Source organism: Podarcis cretensis (genome assembly GCF_951804945.1).
Source record: "Podarcis cretensis genome assembly, chromosome: 8".
NCBI classification, from domain to species: Eukaryota; Metazoa; Chordata; class Lepidosauria; order Squamata; family Lacertidae; genus Podarcis; species Podarcis cretensis.
The window spans coordinates 82,541,415-82,567,491 of NC_137177.1; the positions used below are offsets into that span (position 1 = coordinate 82,541,415).

Consider the following 26,077-nt stretch of genomic DNA (forward strand, 5'->3'; position numbering starts at 1 on the left):
GATGCAAATCAGATCAACCAAAGCCTTGGATAAAAAGGAACATGATTAGGAGTATGCAAGCTTCTAGTCCAGGGGTCAGCAAACTTTTTCCCTCAGACCTTGTGGGTGGGCGGACTATATTTTGGAAAAAAATATGAACAAATCCCTATGCCCCACAAATAACCCAGATATTCATTTTAAATAAAAGCACAGATTCTACTCATGTAAAAACACCAGGCAGGCCCCATAAACAACCCAGAGATGCATTTTAAATAAAAGGACACATTCAACTCATGTAAAAACACGCTGATTCCCGGACCGTCCGGGGGCCAGATTGAGAAGGCGATTGGGCTGGAACCGGCCCCCGGGCTTTAGTTTGCCCACCCATGTTCTAGTCCTTATTTGATATCCCAAGATTCCAGAGTACCGATTCTAGTCAATAACCCAAGATTCTAGTCCAAACTTTGTCATAAATTCATCCCCAGCAGCAGCTTAAGAAGACATCTTAAGGACATAAAGTGGCCTGGATGAGGCCAATCTAGTCCAGCATCCTGTTTTCACAGTGGGAAGCCCCCAAACAGCTCGACTTCTGTGGTTTCCAGCAACAGGTAATTGCTTCTCCCATAGATTCCTGGGAACTGTAGTTTGCTAAGGGGTGCTGGGGATTGCAGATTGTAAGTGTTATGTACTGAAGTTCTCACCCTGGGCCAGCAGGGGGATACTGTAGATAGTTTTCACTCAGGTCCACATATGCAAATAAGGGATTGAAAGTGACATTCAGTGATTGGATAGTTACAGAAAGTTGTTACAGTTGCGTTGTAGTTGAGCTCTATATAAGCAGGCTGACTGAACCCTTCAGCTCAGTTCAGTTCTGGCCTCAGAATAAAGAAGAGCTGTTTGAAGAATCGCTGTGTCGTCTGATATGTTCACCCACAACTTAACAGTAAGCACTACAGCTCCCAAGATTCTTTGGGGGGAGGGTGTGCTTTAAATGTATGGCCACTCAGCAGCCCATACTGACTTTCAGAATCGTTACCTGCCTTAGAATCATAACGACGTAGAGTTGGAAGGGTCCCAGTGCGGTCATCTAGTCCAACCCCACTGCGATGCAGTAATAGCAGCGAAGAAGATTGCTTTGTTTACCTCTTGTTGCTTTGATCTTCCAGGCAGTTGGTGCTGTGGCCTTGCCCGGGGTTTCCTGTTGCAAGATTGGTCTCGGGTTTAAAGGGACGACACAGGTGTGGAGGAGCTGGACAGGATGCCGAGAGGCAGGAAGAAAGAAAACATCCCTCCTTTTCTGAGTGGCTATGTGGCATCTGGTAAGCTGAGGCTTCCCTGGAGTCCACTAGGGTGGGGTGGCCTTGACTGTTGGCTCCCTCCTTGCTTAGTCTCAGGGTTGTCTCTTGTAGAGCCCAGCAGGCAGGAGGTGGAAGCAAATATGGAATGCGTTGTCTCCACCTGCCATTGGCTCTGGCGCCCCCTGCTGTTGGGCTCCACTGGGCACCAGTCAACCACTACCCCTCTGGACTCCCTCTGGACTGTAGCTGGTGTGTCAATCAAGTTCAAGTGATCCTATTAATTCTTTAAATTACATTTATTATGTTTTCAGAAAGGGTTAGGAAAGAGATACAGTGGTGCCTCACAAGACGAAATTAATCCGTTCCGCAAGTCTCTTCGTCTAGCGGTTTTTTCGTCTTGCGAAGCAAGCCCATAGGGAAATTTGTTTTGCGAAGCGCCTCCAAAACGGAAAACCCTTTCGTCTAGCGGGTTTTCCGTCTTGCGAGGCGTTCGTCTTGCAGGGCACCACTGTAGTGGGAAATGATCCATAATGAATTGGGGGGGGGGGAATGTTTTAAAGTACTTTCCCCAAAAAACCAAAGTCTTTTCTGTTGGGGATAATTCAGACTGAAATTCCCTGGTGTCAAAAAAGATTATTTATGTACGCCACTACCGCAGCCCTTGTTTTGTTAGCCCCAAAATGGAAAACGTGCGAGGTCCCAACCAAAGAAGAATGGCAACTTCAGTTGACAGAATATGCAGAACTCGCAGACTTAACATATAGAATAAGAGAACAAGAAGAACATACGTTTAGAGAAGATTGGAGAATGCTTATTGAATATATGGGAAATAATTGCGTACAGCTGAAAACGCTGGCAGCATTAAGATAAATTCAACAGTGTAAATAAGTTTTGATGGGTGCAATAATGGAAAACCGATTGGTATAGTTTTTGTAAAATATGCAGGGATTTATGATGTGTAAAATGAACCATGGAAAGAGAAGAAGGGAAGTCATTGATATTTTAAGGATGTAAAAATGAGTACTTTAAATTGTATAACAGAAAATGTAATAAAAATTATAAAAAAGGGAAAAGATAGAGTAAGAGATACAGGGGAGGGGGCCCATTGTTTTGTTTTTGTTCCTGTTTTATATGTGTGTGTGTGTATTTGCATATGTAAATATATATCTTGCGTTTTTATGCTGGGATCTTCAGACAAAGATTGTTTGAATAAGTAAATAAATGAAATTGTATTGGGAGCAAAGTCATTGGCAACTCAGGTAGGAAATAGATGTGCTTGCGTCTGCGATAGGGGAAATTAAATTCTTAGGATAATAATTGTTGATAATTGGATGGAGGTTTTTTAAAAAAATATTGAGGAAGTAATGAGAATTAGAAATTAAATACGTTATTTGTCTTTCTACGTCTTGACATGGTGTAAGTTGCAATATTATGGTGTGTACTGAGGAGTGCATTGTCTTAGAGAGCCAGTGTGGTGTAGTGGTTAAGAGTGGTAGACTCGTAATCTGGTGGACTGGGTTCAATTCCCAGCTCCTCCACATTCAGCTGCTGGGTGACCTTGGGCTAGTTACACTTCTCCGAAGTCTCTCAGCCTCACTCACCTCACAGAGTGTTTGTTGTGGGGGAGGAAGGGAAAGGAGAATGTTATCCGCTTTGAGACTCCTGAAGGGGAGTAGGATATCAAATCCAAACTCCTCTTCTTCTCTTCTTAGAATCAGAAAAATATTTGTGTAAGGGTGTCACCTGAGCTCGCTTCCCCTCCTCCCTCCTCCTCCCTTTTTCCTTGTATGTTATGTCCTTTTAGACTGTAAAACTTGAGGGCTTAGCGTTGCTTTTTGTAAGTCGCTCTGGTGGGAGCCATGTTTGGCTAAAGAGGCAGGGTGCGGATCCCTGAAGTCTTATGTCTTTGCTCTTGAGCGATGATTATTGTGGGCATTTGAGAATTGCTTGAAATAATTCACAGAAGATATTTTTCTACGGGCAAGACATCAGCACGCGGTTCTGCTGCCGCCGCCGGCCAGACAGACTGGGTTGTTCTGGAGCTAATTTGCCCGGCTCGTCTTGAGGACGGAGTTCTAATTAGAAGTGGATCAAAGCCTCCTTGCTCCTCTTTTCCACCGCCTGGCATGCTGGACATCTGGTTCCACAGTGACTAACTGGGATCTTAAATCGTGGGCTCTAAGCTGCTTAGAGCGAATCAGCTGGCTAGCACACTTCGGCTTTCGAGCATTAAGCGTGCCGTCAGCTGCCGGGGAGAACGCAGCACGGTGGGGTGTTGTCGTCGTTCCCCGGCCCCAACCCATCAAGGTCAGAGAAGCGAACACAAAGGGGCACCTGCTTCTGCCCCACACCCAACCCCACAGATGTGGATGGAGCCGGGAGCATGTCCCACGGTGCCGATCGGAGTGAGTAAGGCGGGAAGAGAGGCGGTTTGGCTGTAGGAGGTGCGTTGTAAAGCCGCACGCTTAAGATGTGCTGAGAGAGGCATTTGGCAGCTTAGCGCAGGCGCAGGCAAATAGCGTTTGGCTGGGCAGGTGGGCACCCTCTACTCAGTTTAGCATCCTTGCAGAGGGACGAGATAGGTGGCAACACAGCAAAATGTGGCAGAGTATCTTGGGGTATCCTGGGACGCTGGTGGCGCTGTGAGTTAAACCACAGAGCCTAGGACTTGCCGATCAGAAGGTTGGCGGTTCTAATCCCCACAACGGGGTGAGCTCCCGTTGCCCAGTCTCTGCTCCTGCCAACCTAGCAGTTCGAAAGCACGTCAAAGTGCAAGTAGATAAATAGGTACCGCTTCGGTGGGAAGGTAAAGGGCGTTTCCGTGCTCTGCTTTGGTTTGCCAGAAGAGGCTTAGTCCTGCTGGCTGCATGACCCGGAAGCTGTACGCCGGCTCCCTCGGCCAATAAAGCGAGATGAGCGCCGCAACCCCAGAGTCGGTCACGACTGGACCTAATGGTCAGGGGTCCCTTTACTTTTATCTTGGTGTCCTAGCCAGCACTCAAAATCCTACAGCTACTGCGGTTGCCTTGTTCTCAATGATTAGAGTATACAGCGGTAAAAGTAAAGGGACCCCTGACCATTAGGTCCAGTTGTGGCCGACTCTGGGGTTGCGGCGCTCATCTCACTTTATTGGCCGAGGGAGCTGGTGTACAGCTTCCGGGTCATGTGGCCAGCAGGACTAAGCCGCTTCTGGCAGTGCATGGAAACGCCGTTTACCTTCCCGCCGTAGCGGTACCTATTTATCTACTTGCACTTTGACGTGCTTTCGAACTGCTAGGTTGGCAGGAGCTGGGACCGAGCAACGGAAGCTCACCCCGTTGCGGGGATTCGAACCGCCGACCTTCTGATCAGCAAGTCCTAGGCTCTGTGGTTTAACCCACAGTGCCGCCCACGTATAGTGGTGTCTTGGGTTAAGTACTTAATTCGTTCCAGGGGTCCATTCTTAACCTGAAATTGTTCTTAACCTGAGGTACCACTTTAGCTAATGGTAGTGCACCGCCGGAGCACGATTTCTGTTCTCATCCTGAAGCAAAGTTCTTAACGCAAGGTACTATTTCTGGGTTAGCTGAGTCTGTAACCTGAAGCGTATGTAACCCGAGGTACCACTGTATATATCTTCCCCATCTTTCTATCGACCTATATTTGGGGAGTTTCCTGCTCAGGTTTATACTTAGCCTCGTTTTGCTCCATTTCGGTTGGCACCGAGCACCTGAGTTTGCTATTAAAGGGAGCGGCGAACCATAGTCTAAAACTCTTATTTGTGGCGGAGCCTGTGAGAAGGTGTGGGTTGTTCACAGCCTCTCTGGGGATTGGCTGTGTATCGCTTGCTAATCTGAAATCCAGGGACGGACTGTTCTAGGACAGAGTCAACCCCATGCAACACCTAGAGAATCATGGCATGCATTTGAAACCCAGGGGTTGACGGCATGAATAAGTCCTTCCTAATGTCTGCCCTGAATCTTGCAGGTTTCAGCTTCATTAAATGGCCCTGTTAGGTTCCAGTACTATGGGAGAAGGGACGCGGGCGGCGCTGTGGGTTAAACCACAGAGCCTAGGACTTGCTGATCACAAGGTCGGCGGTTCGAATCCCCGCGACGGGGTGAGTTCCTGTTGCTCTGTCCCAGCTCCTGCCAACCTAGCAGTTCGAAAGCACCTCAAAGTGCAAGTAGATAAATAGGTACCGCTCTGTCGGGAAGGTAAACGGCATTTCCGTGTGCTGCTCTGGTTTGCCAGAAGCGGCTTAGTCCCGCTCGTCACATGACCCGGAAGCTGTACGCCCTCAGCCAATAAAGCGAGATGAGCGCCACAACCCCAGAGTCGGTCACAACTGGACCTAATGGTCAGGGATCCCTTTACCTTACCTTTACTATGGGAGAAGGAGGAAACCTTATTTGCTTTCTGCAAACAAAGTGTACCGTAATTTTACAAACCTCTGTAATGTTTCACTTTCTCACCATTTTTAGAAACTTAAATGTTCCTCAATTGTTGCGTCAATTTACAGTGTTCATTGTAAGTGTATTATTGTTATTATTATTATCATCAGAATACAGTCATACCTTGGATCTCAAACACCTTGGCTCCTGAACGAGTGTTCCAGTTTTCGAACGATTTTTGGAAGCCAAACGTCCGACGGGGCTTCCGATTGGCTGCCGGAGCTTCCTGCAGCCAATCAAAAGCCGCGATTTGGTTTCCAAAAATTTTGGAAATCGAACTGACTTCCGGAATGGATTACGTTCAGCTTCCAAGGTACGACTGTAACAGTGTGCTTTGCTTTCCCACAATGCACCTGCACCACGCATTTAAAGCACGTGGCTACCCGCAGGAATCTTGGGAACTGTAGTTTGGTAAAGGTGCTGGGAATTGTGGCTCTGTGAGGGAGAAATGACAGAGCCCAGGATTCTTTGGAAGAAGCCATGCAATTTAAATGTGCAGTATGGATGTGGCATTCAGTAAATGTATGTCAGTTTTCCACACGTTCTTCCTCCTTCTGCTCAGATTCCCTGCTTTTAGACATCACGGCATGTCAGTAATCATTGTTTGCTTTTGTGAAGTCACGGAATGTTCACGCACATCCCAACTTGCAAAGTTGAAGGATCTGACGTGGGGTCACTGTTTAACATCAGCCGCGGGAAGGAATGGAAAGGTATTTGACATGCATGCTGAGTCCTAACATAAACAGCTTTATTCTTCTCCTCTGCAGAGCAAACAAACATCCAGAGAAACATCAACATCAATCTGTACCTGTCCACCGAAAGGAATGTAGCAGCCGACTCCATTGTCCGCAGGCCAGACTGCAGAGGAGCGGGTGCCCAGGGGGGAAAACGGGCTGCATTTGCGGGAAAGGGAAGCAAGGACCTGCAGCAACACCGTGCTGTTCAGACCAACCTCTCTTGCCCTTATTGGTCTTTCCAGGACGCCACCGGCGGCTCTTTACCCAAACGGCAAAGCAACCTTGAGTCAAAACTGCAGAGGGGCGCATCTGGAGACTCCGAGTTTACCAGCGATGCACCAACTTCATGCTCAGAGCAGCTCGGTTTAAAGGGCAACCCTCCCAGCCACCTCTCGAGTAGAAGCCGCAATGTCTCTCATGCCTGCGGCACCCTCTCCAAAAACAGGATGGGAAGCGAGGACCAGTATGGGTCAAAACTAAGCCACGTTTGTGCGTCGAGAAGAATCTGTGGGCACCTCGGCGACTGTGGAGTTTGCTTCTCTCCGGCCGAATTGCCTGTGACATCGGCTTCTGGCTCCGTTTCCTGCCGGTGTCCTACGAGCCTCAGCAGAAACGATGACTCTTTTCATCATGGGCCAGGCCTTACCTTGGACCATTTGAACTCTTCGACTTTGGTGGAGAGCACTGGGTCTTCTGCAGCGCTCCAGACCCTCTTGAAGTCTTCCCGGACGTCTGCTGACCTGCACCGCTCCATCCGGCAGCTCAAGCGAGAAGCCGCCTCCTCAATGGGGGCGTTGGGCTCCTCCCCCTGGGAATCCAAACGTCCTCTTTTCCCTTGCCAGCCGCTCCGCAATCCTCAGGTCTCCGCCTCGACCGTGCTGAGTGCTGTGGAGCATCTCGCGGTGGGAGAGAGCTACGCCAGGCAGGCCAGCGTCAAATGGCGAGCCCCTTTTCCCAGGGACTGGGGCAGCGCTTCCACCGTGGGCAAACCCATCTCCGTTGTCTACAGGTGCGACAACGCTGGATTGCAGACATGCCCAACGGAGGCCTTGGACCAGTCAGGTTTCCGTGGCAGTTTAAATCTGACCTCGCTGGCACATCGGGGAGAAGACCTCTGTTCCAAAACCTCCATTTGCTACCTCAAATGTTGCTCGGGTGGCGGGTGGCGGACTCCGGAAAGAACGGGTGCCTGCGGCTGTTCCAAAACCCGCTGCCACCGAAAGGCAGCTGATCCGGAAGAGCTCGCCTCCGGAGCGTTGCGTCGCTCAGAGTTGAGTCTCTCAGAGCATGCCTCGAGTCTCCTTTCCTTCGACAACTTTGAGGTCTCCCTGAAGACGTTGTGCGCCGACTCTCCGGCGAACCTGGGGTCTCCTGTGTGCGTCAGCCTGTCGGTGCATTCTCCTGCGTGCCAGTTTAGGAACGGCACCCAGGATTCTGACCTCTGTGAAGCTGGGGGCGAACTAGGAGAGGACGGCGCGGGCCCCACGCTCTCTGCAAGGGAGCACGCTGCGGATCTGCCCCACTGGAAGCTCGGCCGCTTTGGAGAACATTGGCAGGCTGCCAACAGCATAGGTGCGACCGTTGTTGGGAGTAGTGGCAACGGCTCCCCAAATTCCGTGCCCGGCGACTGTTCCCCTGATGCGGAAAATAGTCAGGGAGGAGGGCCTTCAGCGGAACAGACCGGGAAAAGGACCACAGCCTTGTACGACGAGGAGAGCAACAACCGGATGGATGATAAGCAAAAGGAGGTGAGCTCAGACTGTCTGTTACTAACTAAAGCAGGCGTAGGCAAACTCTGGCCCTCCAGATGTTTTTTTGAGACTACAATTCCCATCATCCCTGACCACTGGTCCTGTTAGCTAGGGATGATGGGAATTGTAGTTCCAAAACCTCTGGAGGGCCAGAGTTTGCCCATGCCTGAAACTAAAGTTTGGATTTTTTCGTTTCATTCCTTGCTTTGTTTCCCTCTGTTTTTCTTTTCCTGTTTGACTTCTTTTGTCTTTGTTTTGTCCTCTGGGGTAAGGAGAAGCTCCCAGGGGAGAACTGGGAGAATCCACCTCTTTCTGAGTGGTGTAAGAGTTAAGATTTACCAGTGAGAGAAGACTTTGTATTCTTCTTTTTCTTTCTTTTTCTGTTTTTTTTCCTTTTTGTCTAGATTATTTCATTTTTTATTGTCAAGTACAGTGGTGCCCCGCAAGACGAATGCCCCGCTAGACGAAAGGGTTTTCCGTTTTTCGAGGCGCTTCGCAAGACGAATTTCCCTATGGGCTTGCTTCGCAAGACGAAAACGTCTTGCGAGTCTTTTCCCTCCCCCCCCCCATTTTCTAAGCCGCTAATAGCCGCTAAGCCGCTAATAGCGCTAATCCGCTAAGCCGCTAATAGGGATGCTTCGCAAGACGAAAAAACCGCAAGACGAAGAGACTCGCGGAACGAATTATTTTCGTCTTGCGAGGCACCACTGTATTACGAAAAGTCTTAATAAAATCTTAGTTTTTTAAAAAAGAAAGTTTGGATTAATAGGTTATTGTATTTTAGTGTTTTGTTGGAAGCCGCCCAGAGTGGCTGGGGAAACCCAGCCAGATGGGCGGGGTATAAATAATAAATTATTATTATTATTATTATTATTATTATTATTATTATTATTATTATTGGATTCAGGAGCAATGCCCTAAACGTAGAGATCCCCCCCCTTCTCCCGCTCCTGCCAACCACCTGAAGTCCAAAGTGATACAGCCATTCCTCTTACCAGCTAACGGAGAGGCATGTTGGATGTACATTGAGTTTTGTGTCTCGTGGCCTTCACTCCCAGCTTGTGGCGGTGAGTTCCACAAGTTACTTGGAAGCAAAACTAAATTGTGTGCGATAAGCTGATGTATACCAGGGTGTGTATATTATTTTATTTCGATCTGCGCTGTGGATTCAGGTGGTAGATCTCTGCTTTCCTTGAGCTTTTTCAGCCCAATTCAGGTTACCATGGCGCAGAATTTAGAATCTCGTAGGTGTGGAATGTCCCAAGCCTTGTGCCCAGAGATTCCATAAGAGGAGGGATGAGCTTGTTCCAACATATTGTCTTGATTTTTCTTTCTTTGCTTACAGGACCTGGAATCGATGGAGAAGAAGGGAAACAGGTAATGCTTTTGCCCGTCTTTAAACGCTTTTGGTGGTGTAAATGTTATGAAATGTGTTTACATTTTTTAAAAGACACCCCTCCCCCATTTAAATCAAATACAGTGGTACCTTGGTTCTCAAACTTAATCCGTTCCGGAAGTCCGTTCCAAAACCAAGGCGCACTTTTCCATGGAAAGTAATGCAAAACGGATTCTTCTGTTCCAGACTTTTAAAAACAACCCCTTTTAACATGAATTTTACTATCTTATGAGACCATTGAGCCATAACGCAATAATCAATGTAAAGGTAAAGGGACCCCTGACCATTAGGGCCAGTCGTGACCGACTCTGGGGTTGCGGCGCTCATCTCGCTTTATTGGCCGAGGGAGCCGGCGTACAGCTTCCGTTTTTTAATAGCAGCATGCATTTTAAAAAGCTGTAGGTGAACGCCTGTCCATCCCAAGCGATGTGCGCATTATCTCCAAAACCTGCTTTCTCTTTCGAAGTATCGCCTATTCCCTTAAAGAGAGCGGATTAGATTAATCAACTCGAGCTGATCACTTAATCAACTTAAATTTGTGGGGGTTAATTGGTTAAACGGAACGCTGGCTCTTGTTTCCCTTTTTCCCCTCTCTCCCAGGCCTTTGCCCCAGAGGGTGGACCCTCAGCTGGAGAAATGCTTTGTGGCCTGGCGTAACCACGTCTCTGGGAAAACGGCCGCTGCCCGGGCTCTGTATGAGCGCCAGCTGTTGCGCAAGGGGCTTGCTGCCCTGCGGTGGGCCGTGCAGTTAAGGAAGGTTCAAGCAGGCATTGCCCAGAGGAACCACATTCTGGTGGTGCTGGCTGCCAGCTTCCACAAGGTAAGAGGGCTTGGGGGTGCGTTAAGAGATCAGGGTGCAGCCAAGACGGGCCCAGTTTCTGGGTCCAGCTACGGCTCACTGGTAGAACACACACCCTCTGGTTTTTTGAAAAATCATTAAATCTGCAGAGCTGCTGCCAGTCAGAGCAGCCGATCATGAGTTAGATGCACAAATATGCCAATCTGCAGATGGGAAGTGCCTCAAGTTCGCCAGTTTTTTGTGCTAGCCAAAGGCCATGTCAAACTTGTATTAAGGCAATAGCTTGTGAAATATGGACCACTTATAAACACCATCTCCAGCTCCTCAAAAGATTCCATCAATGGTGTCTCCAAAAAAATTTACACATCACTTGGGAAGACAGGCAAACTAATGCCAGTGTCCTGAAAGAAGCAAAGATTACCAGTGTCGAAGCAATGATTCTTCAACATCAACTTCATTGGACTGGTCATGCCTGATTACAGTGGTACCTCGGGTTAAGAACTTAATTCGTTCTGGAGGTCCATTCTTAACCTGAAACTGTTCTTAACCTGAAGCACCACTTTAGCTAATGGGGCTTCCAGCTGTTCCTGCGCCGCTGCTGTGCGATTTCTGTTCTCATCCTGAAACAAAGTTGTTAACCTGAGGTACTATTTCTGGGTTAGTGGAGTCTGTGACCTGAAGCATCTGTAACCGTCTGTAACCCGAGGTACCACTGTATTGTATTCCAAAGCAACTACTCTATTCCAAACTTAAAAATGGAAATCGTAATGCTGGTGGGTCAACAAAAGAGGTTTAAACACTCTCTCAAGAAAAAATTTTTAAAATCTAGTATAAACACTGACAACTGGGAAACACTGGCCTGCGAGTGCTCCAGTTGGAGAACAGCCTTTACCAAAGGTGTCATGGGCTTTGAAGACACTCGAACTCAGGATGCAAGGGAGAAACGTGCTAAGAGGAAGGCATGCTTGGCAAACCCTCACCGTGATCAACTCCTGCCCGGAAACCTAGGTCCCCACTGTGGAAGGATGTATGGATCCAAAATTGGCCTCGCAGTCTCTTACGGACCCACTGCTAAAACCGTGTTTATGGAAGACAATCTTACTCGGCTACGAGGGATTGCCAAAGAAAAAGAAGAAGGCAATAGCATTAATAAAATAATGCAGAACATACATCCTTAATATAAAAATGCATACTATAAATGCAGAGTTTGCCAAGTTCCTGAGCATTTGAACAGTGTATAAATAAATTGTTGTTGTTGTTGTTGTTGTTGTTGTTGTTGTTGTTGTTGTGCATATCTGACAGCTCCAGTTATAACATCATTTTTAAAATCCAGTTTGCCAACATCCATTCTGAAACAGAAAGAAAATAACCAGAGGCACCTACAAACTCAAATCCAACTTGCTTTCAAATGAAACCACCGAATCACTGCAACAATTTTACAGCGATTTTAATTAACTCATTTTTCAGGATTTCCCCACCCCCCAGCCAATGCATAGAGGGACGCTCCGTGTTTTACAAAGCTATTGTTGTCGCTTAAAGAAACTGAACCGTTTCTGCTGGGGTGTGCCTGCTTGCTTGTGTGAACAAAGGCTTCAGAAAGCAATCCCTTGGGTCTCTGTATAAGAGGCAGGCTAGCAGGTAATGAGTGATGTCTTCCACCTGAGATTGACCACAAATACAAAAGTCTGTCTACGTACCCAAATATTCTTGTAGGAGCCGCCCAAGACTGCAGGGGGCTTCATCTGGAAATGCAGCTCAATTCAGGCATTTCGTAAGGAAGCTGGCAAGAGATTGGTCAGATTTGTTGTTGTTTAGTCATTTAGTCGTGTCTGACTCTTCGTGACCCCATGGACCAGAGCACGCCAGGCACTCCTGTCTTCCACTGCCTCCCGCAGTTTGGTCAAACTCATGCTGGTAGCTTCGAGAACACTGTCCAACCATCTTGTCCTCTGTCGTCCTCTTCTCCTTGTGCCCTCTATCTTTCCCAACATCAGGGTCTTTTCCAGGAGTTTTCTCTTCTCATGAGGTGGCCAAAGTATTGGAGCCTCAGCTTCAGGATCTGTCCTTCCAGTGAGCACTCAGGGCTGATTTCCTTCAGAATGGATACGTTTGATCTTCTTGCAGTCATGGGACTCTCTTTTTTTTTTTTTTTTAAATAATTTTTTTATTAATTTCCAAATTTTTTAACATAAACAAAAACAACATCAAAACAAACACAAAAACCCATATTTTCTTAACCTTATTTTCATAACCCTCTTTTCCCGGACTTCCTCGTACCTTTCCCTTTTTGCATCCTTAAATTTTAAACCATTATTCAGCAACCCTTCTTAACCAACTAAATGTAAATTCAATCTCTTTTTCAATTCCACCCTAAAATTAAACACAATTTTCCGCTGCAATTCTACGTCTTCCTTTCCCTCTGCATTTTAGCACTCCAGTCCATGGGACTCTCAAGAGTCTCCTCCAGCACCATAATTCAAAAGCATCAATTCTTTGGCAATCAGCCTTTTTTATGGTCCAAAATCTGTGTTTCAAGAGAGGATACCAGGGGAAAATTGGGTGTTCCTAATTAGTTGCAGGTCCCTTGTGGGTTGTATCCAGAAGAACCAATTCCTTAAGTTGACATTTACTCATTTGCTTCCCTGCTCCTGTTTTAGAACGAACCACACCTCAGTCCTTCCTGGGTGATGTAGGGCTAATTTTTAAGATACATTTTTTTAATTGAAGGGTAGCATATATGGAGTGTGAAACTGAAGCTGCGATTCCTGCATTGCGGTGTGTGTGTGTGTGTGTGTGTGTGTGTGTGGACTAGATGACTCTGTGGGTCCATTTCAACTCTGTAATTCTATGACTATATCTGGAGGCGGTTGTAGGGTGGGTGACGGTTAACAGATTGAGGTTGAATCCTGACAAGACAGAAGTACTGTTTTGGGGGGACAGGAGGCGGGCAGGTGTGGGGGACTCCCTGGTCCTGAATGGGGTAACTGTGCCCCTGAAGAACCAGGTGCGCAGCCTGGGAGTTATTTTGGATTCACAGCTGTCCATGGAGGCGCAGGTCAATTCTGTGTCCAGGGCAGCTGTCTTACCAGCTCCACCTGATACACAGGCTGAGACCCTACCTGCCCACAGACAGTCTCGCCAGAGTGGTGCATGCTCTGCTTATCTCCCGCTTGGACTACTGCAGTGCGCTCTACGTGGGGCTACCTTTGAAGGTGACTCGGAAACTGCAAATAATCCAGAATGTGGCAGCTAGACTGGTGACTGGGGGCGGCCGTCGAGACCACATAACACCAGTCTTGAAAGATCTACATTGGCTCCCAGTACGTTTCCGAGCACAATTCAAAGTGTTGGTGCTGACCTTTAAAGCCCTAGACGCCCTTGGCCCAGTATCCCTGAAGCAGCGTCTCCACCCCCATCATTCTGCCTGGACACTGAGGTCCAGCACCGAGGGCCTTCTGGCAGTTCCCTCCCTGCAAGAAGTGAGGATACAGGAAACCAGGCAGAGGGCCTTCTTGGTAGTGGCGCCCGCCCTCTGCAACGCCCTCCCATCAGATGTCAAGGAAATAAACAACTATCTGACTTTCAGAAGGCGTCTGAAGGCAGCCCTGTTTAGGGACGTTTTTAATGAGTGATGTTTTAATGTGGTTTTAATATTCTGTTGGGAACCGCGCAGAGTGGCTGGGGAAACCCAGCCAGATGGGTGGGGTATAAATAATAATTTGTTGTTGTTGTTGTTTATTAATTATTCCAAGCCTGGTTCTTTGTTAGTGGCAAGATGCTTTGGCGAAGCAGCGGAAGGCACAACCTTCCCCGCAACTGAAGGCAGTGAGCCCCATCAGAGGAGCGCCGACAACCCCAGAAGCAGGGGGCGTAAGGATGTCCCCCAACCTATGCCACCTACCTGTGGAATACCTGGAAGACGCTGCCCGGTACAGCAGGTGCGTAAAAGAGGAGAAAGACAGGAATCCCGATTCAGATAGTTTGCTCAGGATTGTAGCATTAAATAGATTGCAACACCCCTGCGAGGTAGGCTGGCTCTGAGAGATGGCGCCAATCTAATATCTGTAGGTGAGCTCCTCAGTCTGAAACTGGCCGTTGCACACAGACACACACTTTGGGAGGATAAACAGAACTACTGTTCCTTTTTTCCTTTTTGAATTTATTTATTTGGTTTTTCAGATTAAAGTTTTACAATCACATATCCAACATACAGAGGGACGTGGGTGGCGCTGTGGGTTAAATCACAGAGCCTAGGACTTGCCGATCAGAAGGTTGACGGTTCGAATCCCCACGACGGGGTGAGCTCCCGTTGCTCAGTCCCTGCTCCTGCCAACCTAGCAGTTCAAAAGCACGTCAAAGTGCAAGTAGATAAATAGGTACCGCTCTGGCGGGAAGGTAAACGGCGTTTCTGTACTGTCAGGGAACTGCCATCAGAGAGTCAGGTGGTGGAAGGGCTCAAGGAGGCTAGGAGACCCTCGGATGCTGAGGAAGGAACCAGCAGGGGGAGAGAGAGAGTTCCCGCAGAAACTCAGTCGGAGGGATGGCTCCAAGATACTTCCAGTGAGAACAGCGGAGAGGTCTCAGGACCTCCGCTGGGGACGCCTACTCCGCGCAGGAAACTGTCACGCAGAGAATCCAGAAGGAGTTTCCGTTAAGGAACTCTTATGTTGGCGTAAATTCCGGAAGCGCCCACTGATGGATTCTGCCAGCGATTGAGGCAGCCATGCACCCATGGCTCCGCGGTCTGGGAGAGTCTTTAGAAACTGATTGCATGAGTTGAGAACTCAACCATTTACGCACAAGCAGCCCCTTAACCCATAACAGCAATCCGTCAGTCTTCGACGCTGCGTGTGCGAAAGAAAGGCATCATGAGCAACCCAACTGGAGACGGAGCAGCGGGAGGAGCTGGAGCGGGACCAACTCTGGAGGAGAGAAACAGAGCGTTGCAACACCAGCTGGCACTGCTAACGGCGCGTCTCGAGGAGAGGAGAGCTCAGGATGCACAGGGGAAGCCCACCCCCATCGCAAGGAAGGTACCGGGGTTGGTGCAGAAATTCGGGGGTGACCCAAGAAGCTACCAAGCCTTTAAGACAGAAATGCAGTACGCACTGAACCTGCAGTTTGATGACTTTGCAGATGAGGAATCGAGAGTGGCTTTTGTGATTGGGCACCTCGAGGGGGGAGCTAGAGAATGGGTGAGACCCCTGATGGCATCGAATAATGATGCCCTAAAAGACTTGGGTTCCCTTCATGGATCCCTTGGGATCCCTTCATGGATCACTGCCTCACCTTCATGGATCACTGCCTTGCCGTGGCGAAGGGGCTTGAAGAACTCAGAGAAGCTATGAACTATGCCGAGCAGGGCACCCAAGATGAACAGGTCATAGTGGAGAGTTTTGACCAAACGTGATCCACCTGGAGGAGGAACCGGCAAGCTACTCCAGTATCCCTGCCAAGAAAACTCCATGGACAAAGACAACAGGCATATAAAAGTTATGACGCTGGAAGATGAGCCCCTCAGGTCGGAAGGCGTCCAACATGCTACTGGGGAAGAGCGGAGGGCAAGTACAAGTAGATCCAGAGCTGATGAAGCGGCTGGGCCAAAGCCGAAAGGACGCTCAGTTGCGGATATGCCTGGAAGCGAAAGGAAAGTCCAATGCTGGAAAGAAAAATATTGCATAGGAACCTGGAATGTAAGAACCATGAACATGGGTAAGTTGGAGGTGGTCAAAAATGAGATGGCAAGAATAAATATTGACATCCTGGGCATCAGTGAACTAAAATGGACGGGAATGGGTGAATTCAGTTCGGATGACCATCATATCTACTACTGTGGGCAAGAAACCCGTAAAAGAAATGGAGTGGCCCTCATAGTCAACAAAAGAGTGGCAAAAGCTGTACTGGGATGCAATCTCAAAAATGATAGAATGATCTCGATACGAATCCAAGGCAGACCTTTTAACATCACAGTAATCCAAGTTTATGCACCAACTACTGGTGCTGAAGAAACTGAAATTGACCAATTCTATGAAGACTTACAACACCTTATAGAAGTGACACCAAAGAAGGATGTTCTTCTCATTATAGGGGATTGGAATGCTAAAGTAGGGAGTCAAGAGATAAAAGGAACAACTGGCAAGTTTGGCCTTGGAGATCAAAACGAAGCAGGGCAAAGGCTAATAGAGTTCTGTCAAGAGAACAAGCTGGTCATCACAAACACGCTTTTCCAACAACACAAGAGACGACTCTACACATGGACATCACCAGATGGGCAGCATCGAAATCAGATTGATTATATTCTCTGCAGCCAAAGATGGAGAAGCTCTATACAGTCAGCAAAAACAAGACCTGGAGCTGACTGTGGCTCAGATCATCAGCTTCTTATAGCAAAATTCAAGCTTAAACTGAAGAAAGTAGGAAAAACCACTGGGCCGGTAAGATACAATCTAAGTCAAATCCCTTATGAATACACAGTGGAAGTGAGGAACAGGTTTAAGGATTTAGATTTGGTGGACAGAGTGCCTGAAGAACTATGGATGGAGGCTCGTAACATTATACAGGAGGCAGCAACGAAAACCATCCCAATGAAAAGGAAATGCAAGAAAGCAAAGTGGCTGTCCAATGAGGCCTTACAAATAGCGGGGGAGAGAAGGCAAGCAAAATGCAAGGGAGATCGTGAAACATACAGGAAATTGAATGCAGATTTCCAAAGAATAGCAAGGAGAGACAAGAAGACCTTCTTAAACAAGCAATGCAAAGAAATAGAGGAAAGCAATAGAATGGGAAGAACCAGAGATCTGTTCAAGAAAATTGGAGATATGAAAGGAACATTTCGTACAAAGACTTCCATAATAAAGGACAAAAGTGGAAAGGACCTAACAGAAGCAGAAGACATCAAGAAGAGGTGGCAAGAATACACAGAGGAATTATACCAGAGAGAAACGGATGTCTCATATACCCCAGGTAGTGTGGTTGCTGACCTTGAGCCAGACATCCTGGAGAGTGAAGTCAAATGGGCCTTAGAAAGCACTGCAAATAACAAGGCCAGTGGAAGTGATGGTATTCCAGCTGAACTATTTAAAATTTTAAAAGATGATGCTGTTAAGGTGCTACACTCAATATGCCAGCAAGTTTGGAAAACTCAGCAGTGGCCAGAAGATTGGAGAAGATCAGTCTACATCCCAATCCCAAAGAAGGGCAGTGCCAAAGAATGCTCCAACTATCGCACAATTGCACTAATTTCTCACGCTAGCAAGGTTATGCTTAAAATTCTACAAGGAAGGCTCAAGCAGTATGTGGACCGAGAACTCCCAGAAGTGCAAGCTGGATTTAGAAGAAGCAGAGGAACCAGAGACCAAATTGCAAACATGCGCTGGATTATGGAGAAAGCTAGAGAGTTCCAGAAAGACATTTACTTCTGCTTCATTGACTATGCAAAAGCCTTTGACTGTGTCGACCATGGCAAACTATGGCAAGTTCTTAAAGAAATGGGAGTGCCTGATCACCTCATCTGTCTCCTGAAAAATCTCTATGTGGGACAAGAAGCTACAGTTAGAACTGGATATGGAACAACTGACTGGTTCAAAATTGGGAAAGGAGTACGACAAGGCTGCATTTTGTCTCCCTGCTTATTTAACTTATATGCAGAATTCATCATGCGAAAGGCTGGGCTGGATGAATCCCTAGCCGGAATTAAGATTGCCGGAAGAAATATCAACAACCTCAGATATGCAGATGACACAACCTTGATGGCAGAAAGTGAGGAGGAATTAAAGAACCTTTTATTGAGGGTGAAAGAGGAGAGTGCAAAATATGGTCTGAAGCTCAACATCAAAAAAACGAAGATCATGGCTACTGGTCCCATCACCTCCTGGCAAATAGAAGGGGAAGAAATGGAGGCAGTGAGAGATTTTACTTTCTTGGGCTCCATGATCACTGCAGATGGTGACAGCAGCCACGAAATTAAAAGACGCCTGCTTCTTGGGAGAAGGGCAATGACAGGCCTAGACAGCATCTTGAGAAGTAGAGATATCACCTTGCCAACAAAGGTCCGTATAGTTAAAGCTATGGTTTTCCCAGTAGTGATGTATGGAAGTGAGAGCTGGACCATAAAGAAGGCTGATCGCCGAAGAATTGATGCTTTTGAATTATGGTGCTGGAGGAGACTCTTGAGAGTCCCATGGACTGCAAGAAGATCAAACCTCTCCATTTTGAAGGAAATCAGCCCTGAGAGCTCACTGGAAGGACAGATTGTGAAGCTGAGGCTCCAGTACTTTGGCCACCTCATGAGAAGAGAAGACTCCCTGGAGAAGACCCTGATGTTGGGAAAGATGGAGGGCACAAGGAGAAGGGGGCGACAGAGGACGAGATGGTTAGATAGTGTTTTCGAGGTTACCAGCATGAGTCTGACCAAGCTGCGGGGGGCAGTGGAGGACAGGAGTGCCTGGCGTTCTCTGGTCCATGGGGTCACGAAGAGTCGGACACGACTAAACGACTAAACAACAACAACAACAAAAAGACTTGAGGAAATTCTTTATTGCGATGGACTTGATGTTTTCCAGCCAGATTGAACAGGGCGTGGTACGCAGACAGTTAATGGCATGCAAACGGGAATCAGTCCGTCCGAGAGTATTGGACACAGTTTACCATGCTCATACATAAATTGGGGTGGGACCTGTCTTCGGACCCGATTCAAATGCTGTTTGAAGAAGGGCTAGCCCCGGCGGTGAAAGATGAACTTTCCCACGCGCCCCGTCCGGAGTCCATGGATCAGCTGACCAAATTGGCGCTTGCGATTGGAGCGCGCCAAGAGGCAAGGGCTCTGGAGAAGCGGGAAGGGAGAGGAGAGCGTTGGAGTGATTTCCGCATTCCTGAGATGCCTGAGCAACCTTCCCCGCCAGTGGAACCAATGGAGATTGGGACTGCGCGCGCGCGCGGAATTTCAAACGTCAACGAAGGGCGGAAGAAGGAGGGGAAGAGCGCCAAAAAATGCTTCCTCTGTCAGCAGCCAGGACATTTTGCCAGAGTGTGCCCACAAAGGAAGGGATGGCAAGGAATGGTGGGGGCTGTTGAGAGTGAGGAGGAGGGGGTTAAGGAGCAGGTAAAAGCCAACGCCTGGCTGCCAGCGACAGGGCACAGCAGCCAGGCCAAGGATCAGTGAACGTGCCCAAGCCTGAACCCCCAAGAGCGGCTCTAGTCGTAGAGGTGCTGCTAGAGCTACCCAATGGACATCCACTGACGATAAAAGCACTGTTAGACTCAGGCAGCTCCTGCAATTTCATGAGTAAGGAGTTTGCATCAGAGCACCAGATACAGACGCTGCCCTTAAGTAATTCCTTGCAGGTGACCACGATTGATGGGAGGGAACTTCTGGGAGGGGAAGTGAGCCAACAAACGATCCCCATGACAATGAGGGTGGCAAGGCACACGGAAGTCATTGCATTTCACGTAGCCACCCTGGCGGGGCCGCCCATCATATTAGGAATGAGCTGGCTGGCGTTACATGACCCACTAGTGGGATGGCACCAGCGGACAGTCTCTTTTGGGTCAGCTCATTGCCTAGAACACTGCAAGGGAGAGAAACTCGGGTTGGCTAGGGCAAGTCTGGCAGGGACGGTGGTGGGAGAAATACCACCACAATACGCAGACCTGAGTGATGTTTTCAGCGAGAAGGAAGCAGATAGACTGCCCCCGCATAGACCCTTTGACTGTCAAATTAACCTACTCCCGGGAGCCCAGCTACCAGTGGGCAAACTGTACGCTATGTCGGACAGGGAGATGCAGGAGTTAAGGGAGTTCATAGACAAGAACCTGAAACGAGGGTTCATCAGGGAGTCAAAAGCGGTGGGGGGCAGCCCAGTGTTTTTTGTGGACAAAAAGGACTCGAATAAACCCAGGCTGGTCGTGGACTTCCGGGCCGTCAATTCGGTGTCAGAACCAGTGGCCTTTCCCATGCCCAGGATTGACGACATTCTGACCAGGGTGAGAAAGGGAAAGATTTTTACCAAGCTGGACCTGAGGGGGGCGTATAACCTGATACGGATGAGGAAAGGGGATGAATGGAAGACCACCATGTTCACCCCCTTGGGGGCCTTTGAGTATCTCGTTATGCCCTTCGGATTACAGGCGGGCTCAGCATGCTTCCAGTCCTTTATGCATCACGTCCTGGGACCTCTGCTCTATAAGAACTGTGTGGCCTTCTTAGACGATGTGTTAGTCTACTCAGAGGACGAGGAGCAGCATGTCCGAGATGTCCGGGAGGTCCTAAGCAGGCTGCAAGCAAACCAGCTGTGGGTAAAACTGGAGACGTGCCAGTTCCATACCAGAGAGGTGGAATTCCTGGGGTACCGTTTGTCAGACAAGGGATTGGCCATGGATCCCAGTAAAGTCCAAGCGGTACTGGAATGGAAGACACCCAGAACCAGGAAGGACATGCAGAGATTCCTGGGGTTTGGAAACTTCTATCGGAAGTTCATCAAAAACTTTGCCCACTTAACGGCACCCATCACCGATTGTCTCAGTAGTAAGAAGAAATTTGCCTGGACGGAAGAAGCACAGCGAGCGTTTGAACAGCTAAAGAAAGCGTTTGCGTTGGAGGAACAGCTCTTGCACGTAGATCTACAGAAGCCGATGAGGGTAGAGACGGACGCATCTGATCAAGCGGTAGGGGCGGTGCTTCTCCAGCCGGGAAAAGATGCGTCGGACTGGAGACCGTGTGCCTTCTTCTCGCGGAAGTTGAATAAATCCGAAAGGAACTACACAGTGTACGACCGGGAACTGCTCGCCATTCATGAAGCGTTTCGGCGGTGGCGACACCTGCTGATTGGAGCGCAGCACAAGGTCCAGGTGTGCACGGACCACAAAAATCTGGAATATTGGAGAACGGCCCGAGTACTGAACCAGAGACAAGTGAGATGGGCACAGGAGTTCTCCAAATTCCATTTTGAGATTCGCTACGTACCAGGACCAGAGAACGTCAGAGCGGACGCTCTCTCTCGAAAGCCATATATGGAGGGGGAGGGAGCGCCCGAGGAAAGGCATATTATCCCAGAGGACCACTGGGTTTGTGGAGCAGCATTGGTGGGGCAAAGGGAACTGGTAGAAGGGACAGAGAACGATGAATATGCCCAAGATAAGCTCAGAGGGCTCAGGAGAGCCGGGGAGAACACAGGGGGGTTTGAAGAAAGGAACGGGGCGTTGTATTACAAAGGGGCATTGTACATACCAGAAGGGGAATTGAGGAATAGAGTACTCAAACAACTACACGACAGCCCCACCGCAGGGCAATTTGGGCAACACAAAACCATGTGGTTAGTTACCAGGCAGTTCTGGTGGCCCAAGGTGAGGGAAGATGTACGAGAGTATGTAAGGGGGTGCGACCGCTGCCAGCGAGCAAAGGGGGAGAGGGCAGCACCGGCGGGGTTGCTGGAACCATTACCCACACCCGAACGGCCATGGGAGGCAGTTTCCATAGATTATATGACGGATTTACCAAAATCCAAGGGAAAGACTGCGGTAATGGTAGTGGTAGACCTGTTAACCAAGATGTGCCACTTTATAGCTTGCTCACATGCGGTGACGGCGGAAGAAACCGCCAGGTTGTTTATAGAACACATTTTTAGGTTGCATGGCGCCCCCTTGAGGGTGGTCTCAGACAGAGGGAAACAATTTACGTCCAGGTTCTGGAGGAAGCTCATGAGCTTACTGCACGTAGAGGTCAATTTCTCGACCGCCAGACACCCAGAAACTAATGGGCAGGCGGAAAGGGCAAACAGTATTCTGCAACAATATCTGAGGTGTTATGTAAATGACAGAGAGAATGATTGGGTAGAGAAATTGGCCCTGGCCGAATTCGCCTACAATATGTGTCCACGGGCATGAGTCCATTTATGGCCAATTACGGGTGTCACCCTAGGGCCTTTCCAGGGGAAGGAGGGGAAAGATGGAGCGTACCGGCAGCGGAACATTTTGTGGTAGAAATGGAAGCCATACATCAACAGCTCAAGATGAATTTGGATAGGGCCAAGGAAGAATACAAGAAGCAGGCAGATAGGAGCAGAAGGGAAGGAGAGACCATAAGGGTGGGGGACCGGGTGTGGTTGTCAACACAAGGGTTGCCATTCAAGGGCGGGTGCAAGAAATTGAGGCCGAAACGACTGGGACCCTTCGAAGTTATACAACAGGTCAATCCGGTGGCCTTCAGACTCAGGTTGCCAGACAACATGAAACTGCATCCAGTATTCCATAGGTCATTACTGTCACCATAGCGGGAGGGGTGGGAAATTTTGGGACGTGAAGGTGAGGTTCCCGCGGCACCGGAAGTAGAAGAGAGGGAGAGCAGCAGTCATGTAGCAGAAATACTCGACTCTCGGTGGAAGGGTAAACAGGTGGAGTACTTAGTGGCATGGGAAGGGGAACCGGAGTCCGAAAATACCTGGGTACCGGCAGAAACGGTTGATGATGAGATTTTAGTAGGAACGTTTCATCTCCGGTACCCAAGGAAGCCTCAGCCCTTGGCTAGGTTCTGGGAGGAACACTTCGGCACCACTGACGAGGAAGGGGAGTTCGAGGGGTTCCCAGAATCAGGACAAGAAGAGGAAGAAGAATCAGATGGGGAAGAGTATTCGGGAAGAAGGGACAGTAGTAGGTGGAGGGCAGTTTTCGAGTCATCCGAAGATGAGGAGGATTCTTTCAGGGGGTTCCCAGCCTCACCACCCAGAGAAGAGGGGGAAACGGGGGGTGAGGGGGGTCCTGGAGGGGAGGTGGATGTCAGGGAACTGCCATCAGAGAGTCAGGTGGTGGAAGGGCTCAAGGAGGCTAGGAGACCCTCGGATGCTGAGGAAGGAACCAGCAGGGGGAGAGAGTTCCCGCAGAAACTCAGTCGGAGGGATGGCTCCAAGATACTTCCAGTGAGAACAGCGGAGAGGTCTCAGGACCTCCGCTGGGGACGCCTACTCCGCGCAGGAAACTGTCAAGCAGAGAATCCAGAAGGAGAGTTTCCGTTAAGGAACTCTTATGTTGGCGTAAATTCCGGAAGCGCCCACTGATGGATTCTGCCAGCAATTGAGGCAGCCATGCACCCATGGCTCCGCGGTCTGGGAGAGTCTTTAGAAACTGATTGCATGAGTTGAGAACTCAACCATTTACGCACAAGCAGCCCCTTAACCCATAATACGTACGCTGCTCTGCTTCGCCAGAAGCGGCTTAGTCATGCTGGCCACATGACCCGGAAGCTGTACGCCGGCTCCCTTGGCCAATAAAGCGAGATGAACGCTGCAACCCCAGAGTCGGCCACGACTGGACCTGATGGTCAGGGGTCCCTTTACCTTTTATCCAACATACAACATAAAAACAAGATTCCATAGAATCTCCTGGACTCCTCCCCTTTGTGGGTCCTATTGTCAATCATTTCCTCCTGCATCTTTTATGATAATCCAAAATCTTTTACCTCTGCATTGTGTCCAAAATTCACCCTTAAACTACAAGTGATATTCCAATCCTGCTAATGACTTTAACTGTTTACAATGGTTTTCAAGATAAGTTATAACTTTTCCCCATTCCCTATTAAAATTTTGGTCTTCCTGATTTCTGATTCTTCCGGTCATTTTGGCCATTTCGGCATAATCCATCAACTTGATCTGCCATTTTTCTCTGGTCGAGACTTTTATCTTCTTTCCATCTCGACCTTTTTTCAGGGCGGAGGGAAATCTCTGGACGCAGCTTCGTCGCCAGCAGGGAGGGGGCGAGACGTGCAGAAAGGCCGCGGCTCTACGGGATGTGAGGCGCTTGGCTGGTAAGGCGGTTGCCCCTGAGCAGCTGCTTATATAGTGGCTCGAGATAAGTTGGGAAGGAATGACCGGGTGTGGAGCACACTTCCACCTGCAGACCAGCCTCTCTCTCTCCCTCTCCCTTCTCTCTCTCTCTCTCTTTCTTCTGTCTCTCTCCCTACTTTCTATTGTTGTAGCGTACATAAAAAAAGTTCTATCCTTCTTTGGCACCAATTGCAAGCCGTAAACTTAATACCTGTGGTCCATAACTTTTCCCAGTCAGCCATCATAATGTTATGTCCAAAATCTTGTGCACATTTAATCATAACAGATTTAACCGTTTCATCTTGTGTATTCCATTTCAACAGCAAGTTATACATTCTTGATAAATTCTTAGTTTTAGGATCTAACAATTCTGTTTCCAATTTTGATTTTTCCACCTGAAAACCAATTTTCTTATCCAAATTATAAACCTCCCTTATTTGATAGTAGTGAAGCCAATCTCGTACTTTAGTTTTTAAACTGTCAAAGCTCTGCAGCTTTAATCTATCTCCATCCTGTTCCAAAATTTCCCAATATTTTGGCCAGTTTGTCTCCATATTAAGTTTTTTCAGAGCCTTAGCCTCCATTGGCGACAGCCACCTTGGTGTTTTACTTTCAAGCAAATCCTTATATCTTATCCAGACATTAAACAATGCTTTCCTGACAATATGGTTTTTAAAGGCTTTGTGTGCTTTGACCTTGTCATACCACAGATATGCATGCCATCCAAAAACATTATTAAAACCTTCCAAATCCAAAATGTCCATGTTTTCAAGAAGCAGCCAATCTTTCAGCCAACAAAATGCGGCTGATTCATAATAAAGTTTAAAGTCTGGCAGGGCAAATCCACCTCTTTCTTTAGCGTCAGTTAAAATCTTAAATTTTATTCGAGGTTTCTTGCCCTGCCAGACAAATCTTGAGATATCTCTCTGCCACTTCTTGAAACAGTCCATCTTGTCCAAAATTTGCAGTGTTTGAAATAAAAACAGCATCCTAGGCAATACATTCATCTTTATCGCAGCAATTCGGCCCAGCAGTGATAACTTCAATTTTGACCATATTTCTAAATCCTTTTTCACTTCCATCCAACATTTTTCATAATTATCTTTAAATAAATTCACATTTTTAGCAGTCATATGAACCCCTAGATATTTCACTTTCTTAACCAATATTAATCCTGTCTCCTTCTGAAACCTCTCTTTCTCAATCTCTGTTAAATTTTTCTCTAACACCTTAGTTTTCAACTTATTCAACTTAAATCCCGCAACTTGACCAAATTCTTGAATTAATTGCAATACTCTTTTAGTACTGGATTCTGGCTCCTGTAATGTCAAAGCTAAATCATCAGCAAAAGCTTTCAATTTATACTGTTTAGCTCCGAGTTGTATACCTTTAACCAATTGGTCCTTTCTAATCCTATTGAGCAAAACCTCCAGGACCGATATAAAAAGCAATGGGGAGATTGGGCAGCCCTGTCGTGTTCCTTTCTCAATCTTAAACTCTTCTGTAACTACGTTATTCACAATTAGCTTAGCTTTTTGTTCTGAATAAATTGCACCTATACCGTTTTCAAAACCTTGGCCTACCCCCATTCCCTGTAAATTTTTCTTCATAAAACTCCAAGAAATATTATCAAAGGCTTTCTCCGCGTCCACAAATATCAAAACTGCTTTAGTATTAATATTCACTTGTAATTTTTCTAAAATGTTAATTATGTTCCTTGTGTTATCTGCCAAATGTCTCCCCGGAAGAAAGCCCGCTTGATCTTTATGGATTTCTTCTACCAATACCTTTTTTAATCTTTTAGCCATAATTTCAGCAAAAATTTTGTAATCCACATTAAGTAAAGATATGGGACGGTAGTTCTTAAGCTGTG

General features: G+C 47.8%; 1 protein-coding gene and 1 long non-coding RNA gene across 7 annotated transcripts in view; both read left to right on the forward strand.

Moving 5' to 3' along the window:
* Positions 1-224: 224 nt before the first annotated feature.
* LOC307222225 lies at positions 225-6,791 on the forward strand. Its single transcript, XR_013841645.1, has 3 exons — positions 225-587; positions 1,146-1,298; positions 6,478-6,791. It is a non-coding gene; the product is annotated as an uncharacterized lncRNA (long non-coding RNA).
* Positions 6,792-6,797: 6 nt separating this feature from the next.
* Positions 6,798-26,077, forward strand: part of LOC307221924 (uncharacterized protein) — a 58,578-nt gene continuing 39,298 nt past the window's right edge. For all 6 annotated transcript variants that reach the window (XM_079986797.1, XM_079986795.1, XM_079986796.1 and 3 more), the window contains exons 1-5: positions 6,798-8,195; positions 9,544-9,575; positions 10,195-10,414; positions 14,162-14,331; positions 24,088-24,185. In XM_079986797.1, the coding sequence (XP_079842923.1) occupies positions 6,894-8,195; positions 9,544-9,575; positions 10,195-10,414; positions 14,162-14,331; positions 24,088-24,185 (1,822 nt within the window). In that variant the 5' untranslated portion in view covers positions 6,798-6,893. The remainder of the gene's footprint in view (positions 8,196-9,543; positions 9,576-10,194; positions 10,415-14,161; positions 14,332-24,087; positions 24,186-26,077) is intronic.